This window comes from Onychomys torridus, chromosome 10, assembly GCF_903995425.1.
Source record: "Onychomys torridus chromosome 10, mOncTor1.1, whole genome shotgun sequence".
Lineage (NCBI taxonomy): Eukaryota > Metazoa > Chordata > Mammalia > Rodentia > Cricetidae > Onychomys > Onychomys torridus.
Window position 1 is genome coordinate 9,537,242 of NC_050452.1, and position 21,430 is coordinate 9,558,671.

The 21,430-nt window shown below is 38.3% G+C and overlaps 1 protein-coding gene across 3 annotated transcripts in view; it reads right to left on the reverse strand.

The window, feature by feature from the left end:
- The window catches only part of LOC118591794 (WD repeat containing planar cell polarity effector), a 296,006-nt gene that overhangs the window by 121,061 nt on the left and 153,515 nt on the right, over window positions 1-21,430 (reverse strand). For all 3 annotated transcript variants that reach the window (XM_036200167.1, XM_036200168.1, XM_036200169.1), the window contains 3 exons: window positions 20,809-21,418; window positions 12,111-12,299; window positions 8,715-8,838 (listed from right to left, as the gene is read on the reverse strand). In XM_036200167.1, the coding sequence (XP_036056060.1) occupies window positions 8,715-8,838; window positions 12,111-12,299; window positions 20,809-21,418 (923 nt within the window). The remainder of the gene's footprint in view (window positions 1-8,714; window positions 8,839-12,110; window positions 12,300-20,808; window positions 21,419-21,430) is intronic.

The following is a 21,430-nucleotide window of genomic DNA, read 5'->3' on the forward strand; positions in this document are numbered from 1 at the left end:
GGTAAGAGGATGAAGAGGTTACTTTTAATACCCTGTGTTAAGGTGTTTCCTTGCCCAGAATCCATATAAAAGCCAGGTGGGCTTGGTGGCCTGCCTTTTATCCCATCTTCCTTGAGACAAAGAGATCCCTGGAGCAAGCTGGCTCACCAGACTAGCTGCAAAGGCAAACTTCTGATTCAGTGAGAGTACCTGCCTCAGGGGATAGGGTGGACAGAGTAAGGAAGACATGTGATGTCAGCTTTAGGTCTCCACCTGCACACGCGCACACACACACACACACACACACACACACACACACACACACACACAGAAACCAAGAGAGAGAGCCGTACACATATATGCATATATTACACACAAAAACCCAGCCTCAGTAACAGCAAATGACCTAGTATTTGCTACTGTTTCGTTAAGAAAACTAGAAATTTAGATTACTTGTGATATGTGAAGTTTGTGGGCATGCATGCACATGAGTGCACAGATCCACCAGACGAGTTCAACTTTGTGACTGCTGTCAACAATTATCTCATAATTGTAAGTGTGGAATAAAAATGGGCTCAGCTGTCATGAGAACATTATGAACATGATATGAGATAACTGGCTAAACCTGGGAGAAAATGAAGCTGGATCTGTACACTATTTATTATGCTAAATTATTTTCAGAGCACGGAGGAATAAAATGTGACGCATAAAGTCAGAGATGACTGAAATAATCAGGTTACTGGTTATAGAAAATTTTCTATAATCTTAGATGCAAGACGGCAAGCAAGAAATCACAAAATACAGTAACATTAGTCATTTAAAATGTCTATTGAAAGAACAGTCAGAAAATATGCACTGAATTGAAAAATAAGTAGCAAGTGGGTTTTAAAAGTATTTGTAATGTATGAAAAATGTCAAAAGCCAGAAGAAAAAGATCCCATAGCAGGAGTGGGGCTGAGGAGAGGAACCGGAGGGAAGGAGTGAGGGGAAGACCTGACCATTTCCTTTTCTAAAACCTAAGAATTAAATAAAAATTAAAAAACAAACAAAAAAGGTCAATATTCCAACAGAGTGAAGAGAGAATTCACAAAATAAGCGCAGTGGGTCAATGAACTGGAAAGGACCTGCACATTTCACTAAAGACACAAACAAGGATGCTCAGGCAACACGACAGGAAAAGCCCTAGACAGGACTGGAGAAATGAGGGGGTAAATGGTCAATTCCTGCATGTCTTTGTCCAAACTCCAGACAGCAATAAATGAGTTCAACCTGAACTATAGGAGGGTTTCCAGTGGCTAGATGAAAGTTAGCATTTCTCAGGAACTGATGAAGCTGGTTCCCTTCTACCCAAAGGATCCATTCCCTTACCTCTGGCAGAAGAGACATTGGCTCCCTGAGCTATCAGCACATCGAAGCTCCTCCTCAGGCTGCCTCAGTGTCGCAAGTACCTGTTCTACACCCTGGAGCGGCTAGTACCCTGCCCAGCCCTTCTCCCCTCCAGCTCACAGCTCCCTCCCTGTAGTTGTTTACTCTCCCTAGAACCCTGATATTTCTGCTATGATTTCTCTATGATCTGCTCTTGCTTTTAAAGAAATGAATGAATGAATATCTAGCCACCAGGATAAAGGTTAACAACTGAACTGAATTTATACCTGCTGGAAGAGGGGAAATCAGTTTTCTCCAATACAGTGACACTGGGTCTATCAACCCCTCCAGGACAGGCCTCACAGTCAAGAATAGTTGACCAACATAAAATGGACTCTACTGGGTTTTTGTTGTTTTGTTTTTGTTTTTATTTGGTTACAGTCTGGTGTCTGTTTTTGGTTTTGTTTTCTTTTTGGATATGGTTTTGTTATTGTATTGGGTTTTTGTTTGCTTTTTTGAGAAAGAACTTAAAGTTGAGTGGGTAGTTAGGGGGAGAGGATCTAGAAGGACTTGGGAAGGGGAAGAGTGTTGTCCTTTTTTAAACTGTTGCTGCCTTTTAAGCTACTGCTATCTGAATCAGCAACTGCAACTCCACCGCTTACCAGCAGTGGTTAGGCCAAAAGGGCTGTGGCCAGAGGGACTTCCCTTTGGCTCCAACTCTTGCAAAGCTCTGAAGGGAACTTAACTAAACATCTGTCCCTCTAAAGAACTCAAGACTCAAAGGTTAGGGTGGAATTCTGCTCCTTAGCGAGCTCGAATAGCAAGTAGCTCACCTCCTCACCTTGCTTGTCCTCCAAAAAGCCCTCAAAATTCTCTTGGCCCCTCCTTATAACCCCTTTTTCATCTGGTTCCTCCCTACTACTTCCTGTCAGCTAGTTGCTGACTCAGCCTCCTGACCATTGTATTTAATCAAACACATGTTTGCATCACTAAACAAACACATTCCAGAGCATAAACAAAAGTAACACACCTTGAAATAATATTCTACAACAGAATATGATCAAAATATATTTAAATTTAAATTTTTTTCAAATAATTAAAAAATAAAAATATAGTGTAAATTTAACCTATCAGCACACTCACTGATGCTATTATAATATCAGCATATACATTTCACAGGTATATATGTTGTTCTGTGGAATCTAGCCCTACCATGGGTACATACTGAAGCTTATCTTTCTTGTTAGATATAAATAGCATTTGTCTTTTGATGATTACAAGTGTTTAGTTACTAATCAAAGACCTTTCTGCTAAATAAAAACATAAATTTCATGGACTGGTTTCTGCTGATATATGTTTTTAATAAATACTAGAAAGCTTTTGAGAAAAAAAATGTTTAAAAATTTAAGTACTGCACTACCATCTGCAACTCCAGTCCCAGGGGATCTGACACCCTCTTCTGGCCTCCATGTGCATGAAGCACACACATGGTGCACAGATATACATACTGGCAAAAGGCTCATTCACATGGAATAAAGATAAATCTTTAAAAAACAATTACCCTCCTTCCTATAGTACCCCAAACTCTCAGTGCTAAGACCAACTCCACTGCCTTCGTCCAAAGAGATTAAGTCCACGTTACAGATGACACTCGTCTCCTCTTCCTTTGGCACTCAAGAGACAAGCTCACCAAACTGTAGGTCTCTACTGCTATTTGTTTGTAGCAGGGGCTTCCAAACTTTCTTTGTAAAGGGCCAGAGAGGAAATACACTTTGAGGGGTACACAACCCTGTCACAACTATAGCTTGCAAGCAACCATAGATGTTATGGAAACAAACGGGCTTGACTGCGTTCCAATGGCATTATATTACAAACCCGGGAGACAGGTTATAGTCAGCTGACTCCTGCTTTATATAATCGGCCCTGGCATCTGTGGTCAAGGACATGCAGTGACTTGAAATGGGGAAATACCTATTTAAATTGGGCTGTTGGAAGATTAACAAATAGCCAACCAGCACAAATTTGAATTCAGCACCTCATGGTGCTGTGAGAGGAATGATTTCCTGGGGGAATGTGTGGACCTAGTGAGCCCTCCCTGGCATGGGCATTCTACTCAGTGCCAGGTGCTCTAAATTATCTCAAAACACAGTCTGAGGGGAAGGCACAGAGAAAGGGAAGATATTCATCAAATGGATAGCGCTTCCACCAGACTAGCAGCATGAGTTTTCATAATCTGTTGTACTGTGTGGCAACCACAGTTGATAACAATGTATTACATCTATCTAATTTGCTAAAATACAAAATCCTCTGTATAGAAAATAATAAATTGATGAGATGACATATATGTTCATTAACTTGATTCAATTCACACTGTTCTCTATAAATACACAGAAGTACTCTTTGTTAACTAAAATAAAAGTCCCAAGTTTCAAAAAACAAAAAAACTTTCTCCTGTAACCACGAGGAGTACTAGGGCCTAAAATCATAATCTTATCACTTCTAAGGATTGCCTTCCTTTGGGTAACAATTATTTCTTCCTAAAGGAAAGACTTAACACAGATCAACATCTTTATGTCTTTAAGGAGTTCTGACTACAGGTTTGCTAAGAGAAAATGGCCTCAGGCAAACATTAGGAAACCTTTGCTTAGGAAGGGTTTAATTCTGAGGAGCACCCTTAAATGACCTGAGATTCCCAATTGCCTGACACTGTCATAAGTAGGTTTCGTCATAACAGGGTTATACTTAGCATGCAGGGTGATTATGGTTATGAGAGTTAGAATCAGCAGACAGCACTGCGGTGGATGTATTTGAAGGTACACTACTTTTCTAGAGTATACCACTCTTCCTAACTTATTACTGACATTCTCCTAAGTGTGCACTTGGACTTGGGAAACCTAGAACTCCCTAAGTAGGTAAAGCTTATCTCAGAGACCTTATGTCTGACTTTACAAATTCAAAGGAGCCAGAAACAAAAAGATTGTGGTGTCTCAGAGACCAGAGGAGCCTCAAAACTAAAAAGAAATTTCACCTCCTCAACTGTTTCTTTATTACTAGTTAAATCGCCTAAGAGTCTTTTTAAAAACTGAATTAGATATATTCATTTTTTTGTGTAAGTGTTTTGCCTATGTGCATGTCTGTGCATCACATGCATGCTTGGCTTCTCCACAGGTCAGAAGAAGGAATTGAGTCCTCTGAAACTGGAGTTACCAGTGGGTGCTGGGAACTGAACCTAGGCCCTCTGCAAGACAAACATGTACTCTTAAACATCTCTCCAGGCCCTAATTCTTTTTTTAAGTTATGTATGTGCTTTCATTTTAACACTGTAGTTTTCAGACATCATAATTGAGCAGATAAGCAACAAGGCAAAAATGTCAGGCTTGCTTTCAGTGGCATATAACAAGGTTCTTTAACATTCTTATGCACACATGTGCATGTTTCTGTCTATGTGCATGCATGTGGCCATGGAGATCAGAAGAAGGCATTAGATCCCCAGGAGTTAAAGGTGGCTGCTAGCCACTTGATGTGGGTGCTGAGACCCAAACTCAAGTCCTCTAAAAGACCTGTATACATTTTTTACCATCGCACTGTCTGCCCTGCTCCAGGGGTTGGCTTTTTGTTGCTGTGCTAAATATCAAAAGAGAAACAAAAGGAAGTAAGATTTATTTTGGCTCAAAATTAAAGGTTTCAATCCCTGGTTGGCTCTTCCCTTCTTTCTAAATTATTAGTACAAATATTAACGTCAACACAATATACTACTCCCCACATTCTATTACAGAAATGTCCAGATAGCCAGCAAGGTTGACAGAGTAAATACGAACCGTCTGTGCTCTGACATCACGTTACAACAGTTGTCACACACCCAGCCACTTATCTATCTGATATACACCAATTCATTTTAATATTTTGTGTGTAAGGGAGAACACATGTGTTCTTACATTCCTCTACATAAAATAGTAAATATTATATTTTTATTTCTAAGCAGTAAGTCTTCTTCCTCAAAATAGCTTACTATTTTATAAGCATTTCAAAAGCACCTGCCTTTATGTCAGAATCATATTCACACCACTGTATCAGAAAGCAGTAGCCTTATGTTTGAAAAGAAAATTAATTAAAATAAATCAGTGCTTCCTATGGGACATAGTCATGTAAAATGTTTGCTTTTTTCATGTAAGCAGCATTTACTTGTTCCTTTCACAGTCTCTGTTGGTTTGTGATGGAAAGTTCTTATTTGGTAATGCTCCCCACTAAGTGCTCTGAGGACTATTCATGTTCACAGAGGGGAAGGTGAAGAACTACTTTCTAGGCATATTTCAGGCAAAGCTGCATTTATTTTTTGTAGGTGTCCTGCAGCTTAACAATTTTTATAAATAGACTATTACTTCTTTAATCTTATTAAAACAAACACTTTATTGAGTGATTTATACCATTAGGGAACATTTCTTTTTGAAACTCAGCAATTTTGAACACACACAAAGAGTTCTCAAGAAAGATCTAAAAAATAAGTCTTACAGTTTAAGTATGTTTGAACTCGAAAAGCCAAGAGACACAGGAAGATGTCTGGAGAATTGCTCTCCAACAAGAACAAAACACAAATTGTATACAAACATTTGTTTTAACAACCACACATACACTTGTCTGTTAGCACAAAGTCAGACTATGACCTCAGCCTTTGTATGCTGTATCAAAGTAAAAAAAACACAGCATTTCCCCCACATCACGAATCCCACCTGAGTCCCACTCAAGTAACTTCAGCTACTTTCCTAATCTCCACAAGGCTCCTGTCTTCTTCCTCAATTTAAAGTGTCCCAAGGTGGCCTTAATTCTTTAATAAGTTTTTAGGGAGTATTAAAGTAATGACCAGCCAAACCAGAAAGTCTCATGCAATCCTAGCAGGTCTCACTTTTTTTTTTTTTTTTTTTTTTAAAGGCATTTGGCCTGTTTTGTTTCCCCTAGATTAAACTTCTCAGCATATTAAACAAAAGGATGTTTCCAACTTAGGCTATCTCATTCAGTTTCTACTAACATACATTTCTCTTTTCTTTTTTTCTTTTTTGGTTTTTCAAGATAGGTTTCTCTGTGTAGCTTTTGTGCCTTTCCTGGATCTCGCTCTGTAGACCAGGCTGGCCTCGAATTTACAGAGATCCTCCTGGCTCTGCTTCCCGAGTGCTGGGAATAAAGGCATGTGCCACTGCCACCCACTTCTTTTCTTTCTTTCTTCCTTCCTTCCTTCCTTCCTCCCTCCCTTCCTTCCTTCCTTCCTTTCTTTCTTTCTTTCTTTTCTTTTTTTTCTTTTTTCTTTTTGTTGTTGTTGTTGTTGTTGTTTTGAGACAGGGTTTCTCTGCATAGCTTTGGTGCCTGTCCTGGAATTCACTGTGTAGCCCAGGCTGGCCTCGAACTCATAGCAATCCACCTGCCTCTGCCTCCCCAGTGCTGGGATGAAAGGAGTGTGCCACCACCGCCGGCTCATTTCTTTTTTCATGCCCTGTACAGCCTACTACTGAAAGAGAAACCAGTGAACTTCATTGCAACTAAAAGCGTTCAAAAGCAGGAACATGGAAAAGTAAGCATTCCCAAAGAGGAACATCTCACAGGGCCAAACAGACCAGGCTGAACATAATCCTGACCGCAGCAGTGAGAGGCACCTGTCACAGAACACCCAATTTAAATCACACAGAGGAAGGATAGTCACATTCATAGATGAGCTTCCTAGGGCAGAGGTTGTAAAATACAAACAACTGCTTTAAAATCAAGAGGCCAAAACCACAGTGATCTTTTTGAGGTCTTTAGGTAAAAAGTTAACTCACCAATCTTCCCCAGAAACAAGAAAAACAAAACGTCAAAGAAAACCAAGAGCAAAGCCGTAAGTTCAAGTACGCGTGCCTCTAACCCCAGTGTTTTCAGGATATGCTCATGGATGAAGACTGCCACATTTAAGATGAAGAGGCTCTTGAAATATGCTAACACCATTCAGATAAAAAGGCAAGATTCAATTACAGATAATAACTCTTGCAATATATTAACATTCCCTGGCTTCCAAAAATATGATTTTCTAAAGGCCTCACTGCTGTGTAGAGTTCAAAGTACCACTTTATATATAGATAAAATTAATTATGGAGCACAAATGCCTGTCTAACAGTATACCTCAAGCTTGACCAATCTGAGTCTCCCCACTTTTGGGACGGTTGAACATCTGTCAATCAGCCTATTCTTGCACAGACAACAACTCACAGTTGTTTTGGAAGGTAGTATCTGAAAATTAAACAAGTTGTAGTAAGTGTCTTCAGGAAAGAGTCAAAAACAGTGGAACCAGCCTTAGATCCATGGCCACTTGTTGTTCGTCTAAGTAAGCCGATCCTCTAAGCCTGAGGTTATTACTTCAGGACATGATAGCATTCCCTTATAAAGTTATTTTGATGAAAAATAAGAGACTATTATCAAAGTCTTTGAATGTCCTGCACAGCACGGCAGCAAGGATATTATGAGAAAAGTCAACTCCTTCACACAGTCCTTCCTTTCTGTAAACATAACTCAAAGTTCGACTATAACACACATATACAGAATACAGTAAGTGTACATAAACAACTGAAAGAGAGAATTTGTAACAGACCCTGGTATATACCACTCATCCTGAGAAATGGATCATGATTGATGTATTTGAGCATCCCAGTCACCTGTATAATATTACATTTCTTTTCATTCCAGAAAATAACTCTCACAATAATCATTTACCTGATTTTAATACTAGTTACCACAGTATTTATGTCTGTAATCTTTCTATCCAGATTTTTATCTCCCTTCCAGCCTTCTCTGTGAATGTACGCTATCCTCCAACTTACAGAATAGTTTTTCTCAGAGCCATATTTGACATTTTTATCAAACTGTCAAATAACCCCTAAGGTTGAAAGAACACTTGTATGTATATAAAGTAGGAAAATTAGTTACAGTGAAGTTGGCAACTGCCACATCATATGCAAGGACAATGGAGAAGTCTCTCTCTAGCAACCATAAAAAGATAGCAAGTTAACAACTGCCTCACAGCCTCATAGCACAGACACAGAGTTCTGCCTTCAGTTTAAGCCAGAATATTTGTTTAGGCTAGGAACAAAGTTCAGTTCATGTTTTCATGTTGACTTTTCCACATAGTTTTTAGTATTATATTAAAGGGTAAAATGTATTACTGATGATGTAAAGGTCCTAGATAATATTCAGTATTTCCTAAGAAGGAAAGGAATAATAAATAAAGACTAATACAACGTGCTTTTCTTTTAAAGAGGAAAGCTGTCAGAAAATGGCCATATTACGGAGGAGCATTCATGAAAGTCAGCTCTTTAATATGCAGCTGATGCCCACCAGCCGGCAGTATCATTCACCTGAGCAAGTGGTGGAAGAATCTCCTAGCATACTTGCTGATCTGGTCTCTGTACTCCAAAATAGTTGTATCCAGAAGTGGTCTTGTTGGAGCATAGAAGGTTCCAAGGCTTGTCTCAAGCTGTGCTGTGGAATTCAAACATAGCAGCACTTAAAACAAGAGAAACTCCTTCAATTACAACAGAATATTCGTGTTTGCAGTCAGTCAGGTTCTGCAAATTTGGATGAAATATGAGCTTGTTGCAGGAAAGATGAAATTAAAATATGACAGCTGGTACAAAAACAAACCTGTGTATAAACTGTCACTTGAGACAAAGCTGACAATGACTCTGAGCAACAAAAAGCTGTCAAAATTGAAGAAATCCATAATGAACCAATGTCTCACCACAAATGGGTAATTAAAACAGTGACTCATCAAAGTAATACAGTTTGAACTAGTATTTCCAGTAAAATCAATTTGCAGTGTGCTCAACATTATGTGCTCTCTTTATTGGAAAGGAGAAAACTAATTTTTTGAACAGGGAAATGAAATTAGCACAGTAGAAATGTTTTCTTAAAAAATATCAATAAGGGGCCAATAAGACAGCTCAGCAGTGAAAGACATCTACTACCAAGCCTGATGACCTGAGTTCAATCCCCAAGACCCATATGGTAGAGGAGAGAACTGGCTCTCACAAGTTCTCTGACCTCCACCTCCACATATATACTATGGCTAATGCACACACTCACACACACGCACACGCACACGCACACACGTGCGCACGCACACTCACTAGGTGACTAACTATATATATATACATATATATACATATCTATATATACATATATACATATATATATATGTATATATATTTAAAATTAAATAATACAAATAAAGACTTGTATATTAGAGTAAGATATGACTGTGATGCAATTTTAGGAGAACAATGAAAATCTGTATCTTGTCCCTAAATCCTGCCATAAACAAGGTTCTGTGGTTTGTCCTTTCATGAAAACAAACACCCTGGGATAGGAGAAGATTGGAAAGATGTTTTTCATAAATGAGGGAGGCTCAGAGATAAGAGATTAGGGGATAAGGAGCGGCCTGTCTACTTCACAGTTTTACCAAGATATGCCAGTGGGGCTGTGCTTCTGCCCAGAAATACCTGGAAGCAATTACCATATGGAGAGAACATGAGTATGTATGAGTATACTACAGTTCACAGTTAGATTCCTATAATATTTGTGCTTCCAACATTGGATTGAATAAACAAGTCATTATTTAGCAAAACTCTTAGTTGTCGGCCTATTTAGATTTCCAAGTAGTAAATACCTCATCAGAGTAATTGCTATGGCTTGACTAAGCTTCAGTAATGTCTTTATTTTTTCCAATCTCAAATCTAGACAGTAAGTAAAATAGGATGCATTTTGGAGGTATTTTCTTTCAAAGCAGCAGTCAATTTAGATTAAAATTGAACATAGCACTGTCACTGTGAAAACAAGCCAGATTCTTTCCCTATTGCTTGTTTTCCTGACAGCATGTTCCGTACATCTGAAATGTTCAAGTCTACATGGAATACGTGTAACTCCCAGCACAGCTACGGATTCATTAGGCTGCCCAGCTTGATGTTGAAGGCGGAAATGAAGATCTCAAAGACAGACACAACACGGCTAGAAATAACAGCGCACTAGGTTTCACTAATAAAAGGCCAATGAATTACCATGTCAAATTTGTTAGATTCAGATAAAATAAATCTCAACAGGAAATTCTGAATGTTTTAGAAATGTGTTTTGTAGTTACTTGTGAGAAAATGCACATAGCTACTTAGCATATTCATATTTGGATAACCCAGGATATACATAGATTCTTTTTTAATAGCCCAATATCATAAAAGCTTTTTATTTCTCTATTTCTCCAATACAAGTCTGTGAAAAACTCCTTTATTAGGATAGGAATCTGATAATGCCCATTTGTGCATTTCTTCATAATCTTTCTTATAACCCAGCAATTTAATAACATAAATTCAATAAGGTGCAAGCAACTTCTCAGTGTCTGGAGTGAAACTCAATATTTTATGTCTCCATATTCCTTCTCTAACTGTGAGCATGGGACTTATTACACAGAGCATGTATACCACTACAGACCTGGGAGACTCTTTTGTTTCTGTTGTTATTTGGACAAGTACTCAATCTTGAGAAGTGTATCAATATTTAAAACATAATCACTTGAGATAACTGTAAGCAAAATTACAGTAATTCTTTATTCCCTGAAATCTTGGGGTTATACTTTTTCTTTCTAACCTATATTTCTTGAATACCAACAGTGGATCATGCACGTGGTGGGCATGTGGTAGGCATTTTCTTCATGTAAAAATACATTTCCATAGAAGAATTTGGACTACTTTCAAAAAGTTTAGCTGATTCTTAAACATATATTAGAAGGGAATTCTGGGAGTTATGTTAAAATCTGTAATATAAACTTCCTAGAGATTCACAAGCTTACTGGTCAACTACAGAATTTTATCAAAAAAAAAAACCATTATTTTGGAAAGGTAATAAAAATAAGGAAAGTCTATTAAAACGCACTGAAAATACTAAGAAAGAAAACGTTCTCTAGTTATAGACCTTCCCTAATTTTCTTATCCTGTATTATTTAGTGATACTGTCTAGTTATAACTTCCTAATGTTTATATTAGTAGCATAAAGATATCAAATGAATTTCTAAACCCCAGCCATTTTGGTATATTTTATATCATATAAAGGAATAACAACTCACAAATACATGCTAGAGAAGTGGAGATGTAAAAATCTGTTTTCATATCTCACGTGTCATTTGTTTCCTCAGTGCCCTCAACCTCAACAGTACACATCTTGGATTTCCGTGGGCAAATTCCCAAGAAAAGGTGAGGAAATCCAAGCAGGAGAAGTGAGATGTACATCCAAAGTACAGACCCAAATGTTGACAACCAGAAGAGCAGCTGGGCTGCAGACAATTCTGACACACACAAAAGGAGGTGCAAGGAACTCCTTTCTGGACAGAGGACTTATGCGTGAGAAAACACACTGGTGTTTAACATGAGAGAAGAAGAAGACCTTGGTTTGCTGTCCTTTGTCTGCAGACAAAGAGAATAAATGAAATTTCTGATCAGATGTTAAATCTAAGTTCATTCCACACATGAGCTTGACTGAACTGTGTAACGACAACACTGAGTTTCAACACAGACACAGGCAGAAAAGCTGTCCTCTGTGTTGACAAGTACCACACAGGAAGTACCATTTGGTAATAAGTTTTGATATCCTTTCAGTTTTAATATAGCATTAATACTTTTGTCCTTCAGTCTCCAATAACATAACTAACAATCATTCTAAAACTGACTCAAAATGGATTTCACGTACACTCAAAACCACTGATGTCTGACCTTCTCTCTCTGGAGTGAGCCTTTGTCGGAGAAGATGGTTCATGATGGTGCTCATGCTGACGAAGCACTGCTGGCCCATGGTGTCCCAGTTCATGCTGCTCAGGATGTTTATGGCCTCATTCATCTCATCAGAGCAAACGTACTGGAGGATGAGGTCTACCAAGCCAAGCTGTCCTCGAGTGAGGACACCTGTCACAAAACAAGTAAAACCAGGTGAATCTTGAAAAGACAAAGTAAAGTAATAAAACCAAACACACTCTTTACATAAGGGAAAAAACATACCAGGAAATCAGAGGCACATTGGTTTGCCTTTCCAAAAGAAAATAAATCCACTTCTAATGTTGACAGCGCAGGAACATTAAAAAAAATAAAAAAAAAAAAAGTTCAGCCAGAGTCATTTAGTTTTATTTAGAAAAGGCCATTGGCATTTGAAACTGACAAGTTTTCCATGTTAAATGGCAAACATTAGCTTTTAAGCACTGTTCCATTTTGTTTGTTTTATTTTTTCATCTTTTAAAAATGGGGATGGGAAGATGGCCCAGGTGATGAACTGCTTGGTGAGTAAGCATGAGGAACCAAGTTCAAGTCTCCAGAAGCCAATGTAAAAATCAGGCAGAGCAGTGCATGTCTATGACCTCAGTGCAGAGGAAATGAAGCCAGGGCATCCCGAGGGCTCGCTGGCTAGCCAGTCTAGTTGAATGGGGGAACTTCAAGTTCAGAGAGGGACCAAAATGATGGACAGCAACTGAGAAAGTCTACAGAACTGACCTCTGACCTCCACATGTGCACACACGTAACATAACACACAAATATGTAAATATCCATACACACCAAAGGAAAAAATTTAAATGCTAACTGTAGTTTTTTTCTTCAGCAAGTGTTTTATTGATTTAGGTAAGTCTATAAAAACTCAGTACAAATAATCATAAAACTAAATGAGAAAATTTCTGTGAAATTATTTTATAAGCTATAAAATAATATAAAACATTACTATAATTCTTTTTATTACTGTCATCAGAATTTAATTGGAATATTTATAGGTTTCATGATTTTCAAAATATATTAGTTCATGAGAAAGATGCTGAAATTATCCATACTAACTCCAAGTTACAAAAAAAGAAAAAAACAAACCTACTTATGCTGTATCTAACAAGACTCAACTTGACAGGGAATCTGGGGAATGGCCCTAAGTATACTAACAGTAAAACTTTACTATTCTATTCCTTTTAAGTTGTGGAATCAACAGATGTAACCACCAAAGCTCATGAGTCTGTGTGAAGCACTGGAAGTCCTAGTCATAAATCAGGCAGCTCTTGGCAGTAGATGGCATGTGTAGCAACTTTGCAGAAACGGAAAACAGTCTCCTTCCCCAACCTCTGTCAGAAACAGCAATTCTACTAGGAACAAGAGGCGGAGGAAGCCGCTCTGAACAAAGGCTACATGTTACATATGATCACAGTCACATAGTTAAAAAGTAAAGACAATGTTATTTTTAATGGTTGTGGAGGAGACACAGGACATACAGAGAAAACAAAAAATGAGTGATAATAGGCTTTGCATCTGAAATTATGCAAACTAGAAAACAACAGGAAGACACTTTTAAAGGGCTTAAGATAAAAATAAAAATAACCTAGAATTCTAAACTCTTATAATAGAGGATTCAAAATTCATGACGAGATAGAAAAGTCTTTAAATACATCTAATAATAGAGTTCTGAATAATGCAACCAGAACGGACAGAAGTGAACGGGGTGGGAGGACCTAAGTAGACAAGTGGATTTCAGGGTGTCTTTCATGAATCAGAGACTACATAACAGAAATCCTTGAAAACACTGTCAGTAAAAAATTATCAACTAGATATATTTTCTTTTCTTTCTTTCTTTTTTTTTTTTTTCCATGACAGGTCATATGTAGGCTGGCTTCAGATTCTTTACATAGTAGAGGATGGTCTTGAACTTCTGACCCTCTTGCTTCTGACTCTCCCATGCTGGGATTACAGGCATGCCTGTCCAAGAGTAGCTACACCCCTAACCCAACACTTGTAAAACATTTTACCCAACAACAGTGGAACATGCATTCTTTTTGAGGACACACAGAACATGAACCAAGCTAAAGCATGTTCAGAGTAATAAAACATCCTACAGTGTATTTCAAAGGTTTGAAATCATAGGACGATTAGTTCTCCAACATCAAAGAAATTAGATATAAAAACAGAGACAGAGACCTAGGAAATCTCCAAATATTGATAAAAAATGTCACCAAGTAAGATTTATCACTACAGATTTAGCCCTGAGGAATTGGAGAGATGGCTCAGTGGTTAAGAGTACATACTGAGGCTGGAGAGATGGCTCAGAGATTAAGAGCACTGGCTGCTCTTCCAGAGGTCCTGAGTTCAATTCCCACAACCATCTGTAATGAGATCTGGTGCCCTCTTCTGGCATGCAGGCATACATGCTGTATACATAATAAATAAATCCTTAAAAAAAAAAAAAAAAAAAAAAAAAGAGTATATACTGACTGTTCTTGCAGAGGACCTAAGTTCAGTTTCCAGTACCTACAACACACAGCTCACAACTACCTATAACTCCAGCTCCAGGGGATCAAATGCCCTCTCCTGGACCCTGTGTTCTACATTCACATGTCCACAAATACATATACATAATTAAAAATAAAACAAATCTTCAAAGTCCATTAGAAGTCGTTGTTAAATTTTTAAAAATACAAAATATGAATTAAAGGAAAAATAATAATAAAGAAAAGAAAATATATGGCTAACCATAAGATGCTCAACTCCAAAAGTCATCAGGAAAATGAAACTAACAATACTATACACGCACTCTAATAGCTAAAATGAAAAAGACCACTGATTTAAAGTCTTAGTGAAAATGTGGAACAACTGTTGCTCTCCTTGCTCACCCACACACTAAACTGTACAACCATTTTAAAGAACCATCTTTCTTTTCAAGCAGCACATGGCCCTGACAATGTCCATGTCTAGGTTTTTCCCAATAGCAATGAAAATATGGGTCCATATAAAGACTTGGTCATAAAAGTGCAGGGCATTTTTAGTGCTTTAGCTTAGACCCTGAAATAAACCAAATGTCCACCAACATGTGAAAGACTAATGAAGTATCATGGAGTAGCTATAACGGATGACTGTAAGGTGACAGGAAAGGAAACTAACAGATAAACAGATATGGAAGGTTCTTACATGTTAATGCTGACTGTGAAAGCATCTAGACACAAGAGTATTTACTTTATGGCCACATTTCTATGGAATTCTATAAACAGCAAATCTAATTGGCTATGATAGTAATCAAAGCAGTGCCTATGAGCTTTGAGGAAGGACTGTAGGAAAATGTTTTGGAGCGATGGGAATGTGTATCTTGTTTGTGTTAGCAATCATGGGAATGTATATATTAAACTCACTGACAAGCATTCTAAGTGGGCATATTGAATTTATGCAGATTATACTTCAATAAACTTGATAAAACCATTGCATTTCTAAAGTGAAGCAAGCAGATGCTATGTAGAAAAAAAGGTTCATTTTCAAATGAACTTAGAGATGACAAGAGCCATTAAAGTTGATGAGACATCCAACATAATACCTACATTTCTTTTTGCTCCTTTTCAGAATGAATGGATTTCATTGTTACATTTCCTTACACAGATATCACTGGATGTGGTTGTCTCTGCGACCTCCCTTACCTCCAGCCTTGCTGATCCCCTCTGAGTTCACCTCAGGTACAGGAGAGAAAACAAGTCATACTGACCTTCCTCTCCACTGCCCTCTCTCACGCTCCCCACTGTTGTCTGACATCTTCCTTCTACTTGTCTCCCTATTCATGTTTTCCTCCTCTATCCTTTGAATATTCTATACATAGGAGATATACATATATATGTATCACATACTATTTGATATTTGACACATCTTTTGCAGCAATTAACTACCATCATATGTTGAACGAGCTATAATACTAAAACAACTCAATGTTACTCAGCTGTCAAATATTAAACTCACTTATTAAAAAATGACATTTAAAGAAAATATTACAAAGTTTCTCAAAAAACCATGTAATTCTTGCTTTTTAGAGAGATAGTCAGACAAACACAGATACACACACACACACACACACACACACACACACACACACACACGAGTCTGGGATTTTAAAACTCAATGAGAGAAAAGACATTAGCTTTAATTTAGGTTATCTCAGCTTTGCAGGCTCCGTGTGTGCACTGCAGGGTCATTTGTGTAGCTAGACCATCATCACCACCACCTCCACCACAACCTCCACTTCCACCACCTCCACCTCCACCACCACCACCATCACCACCACCACCACCTCCACCACCACCACCTCCACCACCACCACCTCCTCCACCACCACCACCACCTCCACCACCACCATCACCACCACCACAGAAAGTGAGTCAAAGCGCATATGCCTTGGTTAGGAAGCTACACTGTTACGGTGTGGCTGGGGAGCCAGAGCCTGAGAAGCAGACGGTATTAATCCACCACTGAATATTACAGCTGGATAATCCATGACCAAATCTGATCGGTTACAATGATATCTCTTAAGTGTTTGGGATATAATCAGGGTAATGAAAGGAAAGCAGAGGAGTATGGTCTCTATTTGATGAGGATAAAATATGGGAGTTTTTGATTTGGAGGCTCCAACTAAATAATTATAACATCTACAAAAATGGAGAATAAGGAAAGTGGGTTTGGGTGAAATGATGGTGGTTGCATAGCTACACATTGTATGAGATGGTATCCAGCAACTCAGGGAAATGTGTAGATGTGGAATAAGGAACAATTTTGGACAGAGTCAGAGATAGGACAGTGGCTGAGTCCATTCTCTGCTACTATAACTGACTGAGTGGATTACAGACAGTGCAAGTTTATTTAGCTTATAACACAGTACAAGGATAAGAGGAGACTGCATATGCAGCAAACACACCCTCAGTAACTGCATCAAACCATTTATGAGAGCAGATTCCTTGGGACCTAATCAGTTCTTGGAGACTCTACCTCTTTACACTGTTACAGTGGCAATTAAACATCACTGTGGCTTTCAGAGAGGAAATTCAAACCATAGTGCACAGATGAATTACAAAGAATCTTTCAACCTGAAAATGAGATAAGAACTAAAAGTATCCTCCTGAAGAACGCCATTTCATGAGTAGGCAGAAGACAAGTGAAGAAAAAAAGCTGTATTCAGAGTCATAAAAAATGTTCTTTGATCATGGAGGTAGTCAGCCAACATCAACAAAGGAAATACATTTACCACACAGGAAATCACCAGAGACCTCTCCATGAGTAGTTCCAAACAGTGCTGCAGACACAAGCCATAGTTATGGTGCTGAGGAGGCAGTGAGAGGCAAAGATGTCGGCAAAAGCAGTGTTCACTGTCACATCAGTGACTTTGGAGATGGAAGAAAGTGGAAACACTGTCAAGGAAGATTTGTTTTTTGTGAGGTGGCTGGTCGGGGCCTGCTTATGCACCGATGTACTAAGATTCGTGGTAGGTAGGAAGGACAGCAAAGTGCAGGTGTCACAGGGACAGCGGTGGAAAGACTAGCAGCCTGGTCCTTCGCGGCACACGCCATTAGTGGAGTGGGGGCGGGGAGCAGGTAAACTCAATGAGTGCTAATACCAGGACAGAGCCTGGGTTAAGATAAAACCTGATGGCATTAAAGCATTTAAAGAGTGGAGAGAGCTAGACAGGTTGTGGTGAGACTGGACTAGCTTTACCATCTCAGTACATTGACCAGGGCCCCTATCAAAACTAACCCCAGTCTACACATGTGCAGACACGGCATGAGCATACTGTCATAAGGCTTTCTGAATAGTGCACTTACTCCGTCTAGAACGCAACACTGGGAGCACGACACTTCCGTTTCCCAAGGAAAACACTCATCGGGAAGTCTTCTTGAAACAGAGAAGATATGCTTTACATACCCAACATTCTTGTGTAACCACTGAAACGTCTATCCTTAAGGGTTTTCCTACAGCAGTATACTAACTGACCTGTTCTACAGTGAAACTCCAAAAATATTAGCATATTGGCATCTGCCACTGCCACGTTTACATGTGACAGCATTCTATTTTAAACTATGATCTATGATTTGTCTTTACAATTTTAAAATGTAAGCTACACCTTTCACGTCAAATTTTCCAAGGGCTTGCATAACAAGCATCTGAAAAAGTGTCTCATAAAGCTCTCTCTCGGGAGAGCTGCACATGCAACTACCTGTTTACATATGCAGTAACTTGAATTATACATGAAAATGCCACATGGATGCCCAGAATCAGCTCTGTGTTAATTCAAGAAGTATATTAATTTTTGGATGTATTTAGTAGCAGATCATAAGAAAAATCTGTTCTTTAAAACTAGGTTTTCTTTTTTTAAAAAAATTGTTGGTTGGAATCTACTATTTCAAGTAATCTACTCCTCCCAGGGGAAAAAATTGATATAAATATTAATTTCATAATACATTAAAAATGGGACACAAAGCTTTTAAAAAATCCTTAGATATTCCACATTTAGCTCTTTTAAAGAGCTAAACTGTAAGTCTGCAGTTTCCCTGTCCTGTAGACTTAAATGAACATACAATTTAAAAGATAAATGTCAGTTGCAGAAGTCATCACCTTTCTATCTGAATGCTTGACTTCTATTGGATAATTCTATTCCAAGAGACCTTCTTGGGAAAGAGGTGACAGCCAACTCATTGCCTAATTGATTTAGGAACAGTGCCCAGGGAGACAGTCCAATTCAGTTTACAAGCTGGCAATTAGCAGGAAGCCCTCTAAATCCCTACACTGAGAGCCTGTTTACTTTAGTAAGAAGGCAAATTCGCTAGAGACAGGAAGAAAAAACTGTGCTTTTTGTAAAGCTGTTGTGAGGAGACCCACAGGAAGAGTGGGAGGGATGCTAGGTGTGCATGGACAGACAGCATTCTGTTTGACAGGTAGCTGAGTAATTTAAGGGGAGGAGAGAAGAGAAGGAAAAGGTAGTTGAGAGAGGGGAAGAGAGTGAGAGAGAGAGAGAGAGAGAGAGAGAGAGAGAGAGAGAGAGAGAGAGTGTTTTAACAGACATAGAAAACATCAAACATCCACTTTAGTGCTGTATATGGAGACATACAATTGTTAAAATGTAGTTGGGCAAAGTCTAACTGGATTATCTTATAATAACAGAGATTCCAAACATTTTTCAACAATTTTAACATTATGAACAGTCAGTGGCATTTCTACTATTAGAAGGAACACAGATATCATATATGCACTCTATATGTCAGGTTAATCAAGTCATTTTTACTAGACTTACTTCTTACGTTCAATTTGGAGGCAAGTAGATCAGTGTGAAAACAGAGAAAGCAACTGGGGCTTGACAAACACCGTGCTGTCTCTAAAATCTAACTCTGCATCCACAGCAAATCCTGTAAAGTTTTCAAATGCATTTTCCTATTTTTCCTTCAAGCACATAATGTGTGTTAATTTAAAAAAATGCTTTTTGTAAACCTAAGTCCCTCAAAGAATGTTAAATTATACAAAACCACCTAAAACAATCCTTGTTCTTTCAATATAGACCTAGCAATCCAAAGCTACAAAAATCAATGTTATTTCACTTTAAGGTTCCTGAGTGGAGCCTTGAAAAGATATACCATTTTTTAATATATATACTTTATATATATTAAAAACTTAAAGGCTACTTTATAATTCATAGACACTAAAGAAAGACCTTTAGATATTTCTATACAAACAGAAAAAAACAAAACAAAAACAAAAACAAAAAACCACAAAGTTACACAAAGATCTTCAGTAAATTCTAACTAAGTATATGATTAATTTCCTTTTAAACATTTGCTCTACACAATTTCAACCTGGACAGCAACAGACATGGATGAGCTAAAACAATTTTTATAGAAAAGTGTCACATTTTATAACACAGGTTTTCATGATGAAAAATTTAAAAAAATTTAATTTTGATCTATTTCTTTTTTTAAAAATACTTTTTTTAAAAAAAAGATTTATTTATTTATTATGTATACAACATGTTTGACTCCAGGCCAGAAGAGGGCACCAGATTTCATTACAGATGGTTGTGAGTCACCATGTGGTTGCTGGGAATTGAACTCAGGACCTCTGGAAGAGCAGTTGGTGCTCTTAACCTCTGAGCCATCTCTCCAGCCCCCATGATCTATCTATTTCTTATGGAATATTTTAGACAATTATTTCAAGAAAAATAGAAATGAAAGTTCAGATTTTAAAAATATTTGTTATATATGAGTTTCTGTGTACCATGTGTACCAGAAGATGGCATCAACTCCCCTGAAACTGGAGTTACAAGTAGTTATGAGCCATCACATAGGTGCTGGCAACTGAACCCAGGTCCTCTGAAAGAACAGTAAATACTCTTAACCCTTGAGCTATCCCACCAGCTCTGAAAATTCATACCTATAAACCATCATTATGGACAATCAGCACAATTTCCAAAGTCTCCAATATTCAATATTCTTTTGCTAATTAGAAAACTACCCATAGTGTTTTCAAGGAATCTATAGGCAATCACTGGAAGGTAAACATACTTATGGGATGACAAACAAAAAACCTACCATTTGAAGAATAGTTTGATGCCTTAGTTATGTAACCAACATAAACAAGGTACTTACCAGTCTACTTGACTTACCAAGTTTAAACAACAGCACACCCACAGGTCCTCTGTTGAACCTGAGGAAGAGGAGATCACAGATTTCTCCTCTTTCAGACTTCTGGGAAACAACAGGAGGAGCTATCCACTGCATTTGAACAAGACTGCTTGAAACATCAAAGAATTTATTGAATTGCAGAGTCTCCCTGGGTAAGCGATCTTCAGCCAAGAGCTGGATGTTAATAGGGGCTAGAGCAATGTCAAAAATTTGCAGTTCCCCTTGGTTGCTGCCAACTAGCAGAATGGCACCACTTGGGTGGCAGCTTATTAATGAAGGCAAAAGTTCAGCCTGGGCCAAGAGAGTCACTCCACGGTGAGCTTCATAGAGAATTACTGAAGAGTCTTCACAGCCCACAATCAATTTGTCCTCAGTAGAAGTCTTGCAACAGCTGATAGCCTTTGATTTTAGTGGAATTCTGGTAACTGACACGCAATGGAGTTTGTTCCGGACACATTCATAGATACAGCTGTCAGCCATGGGCTCTTTGTCTACACCAATGGAGCATTCCACTGTGAACACCTGATAAGGCTGTTTGGTGCCAAAGTGAACGTCCAGAGGATTCCATTCTGTGCGAACAGAACTCAGAACCTGTAAGAAACG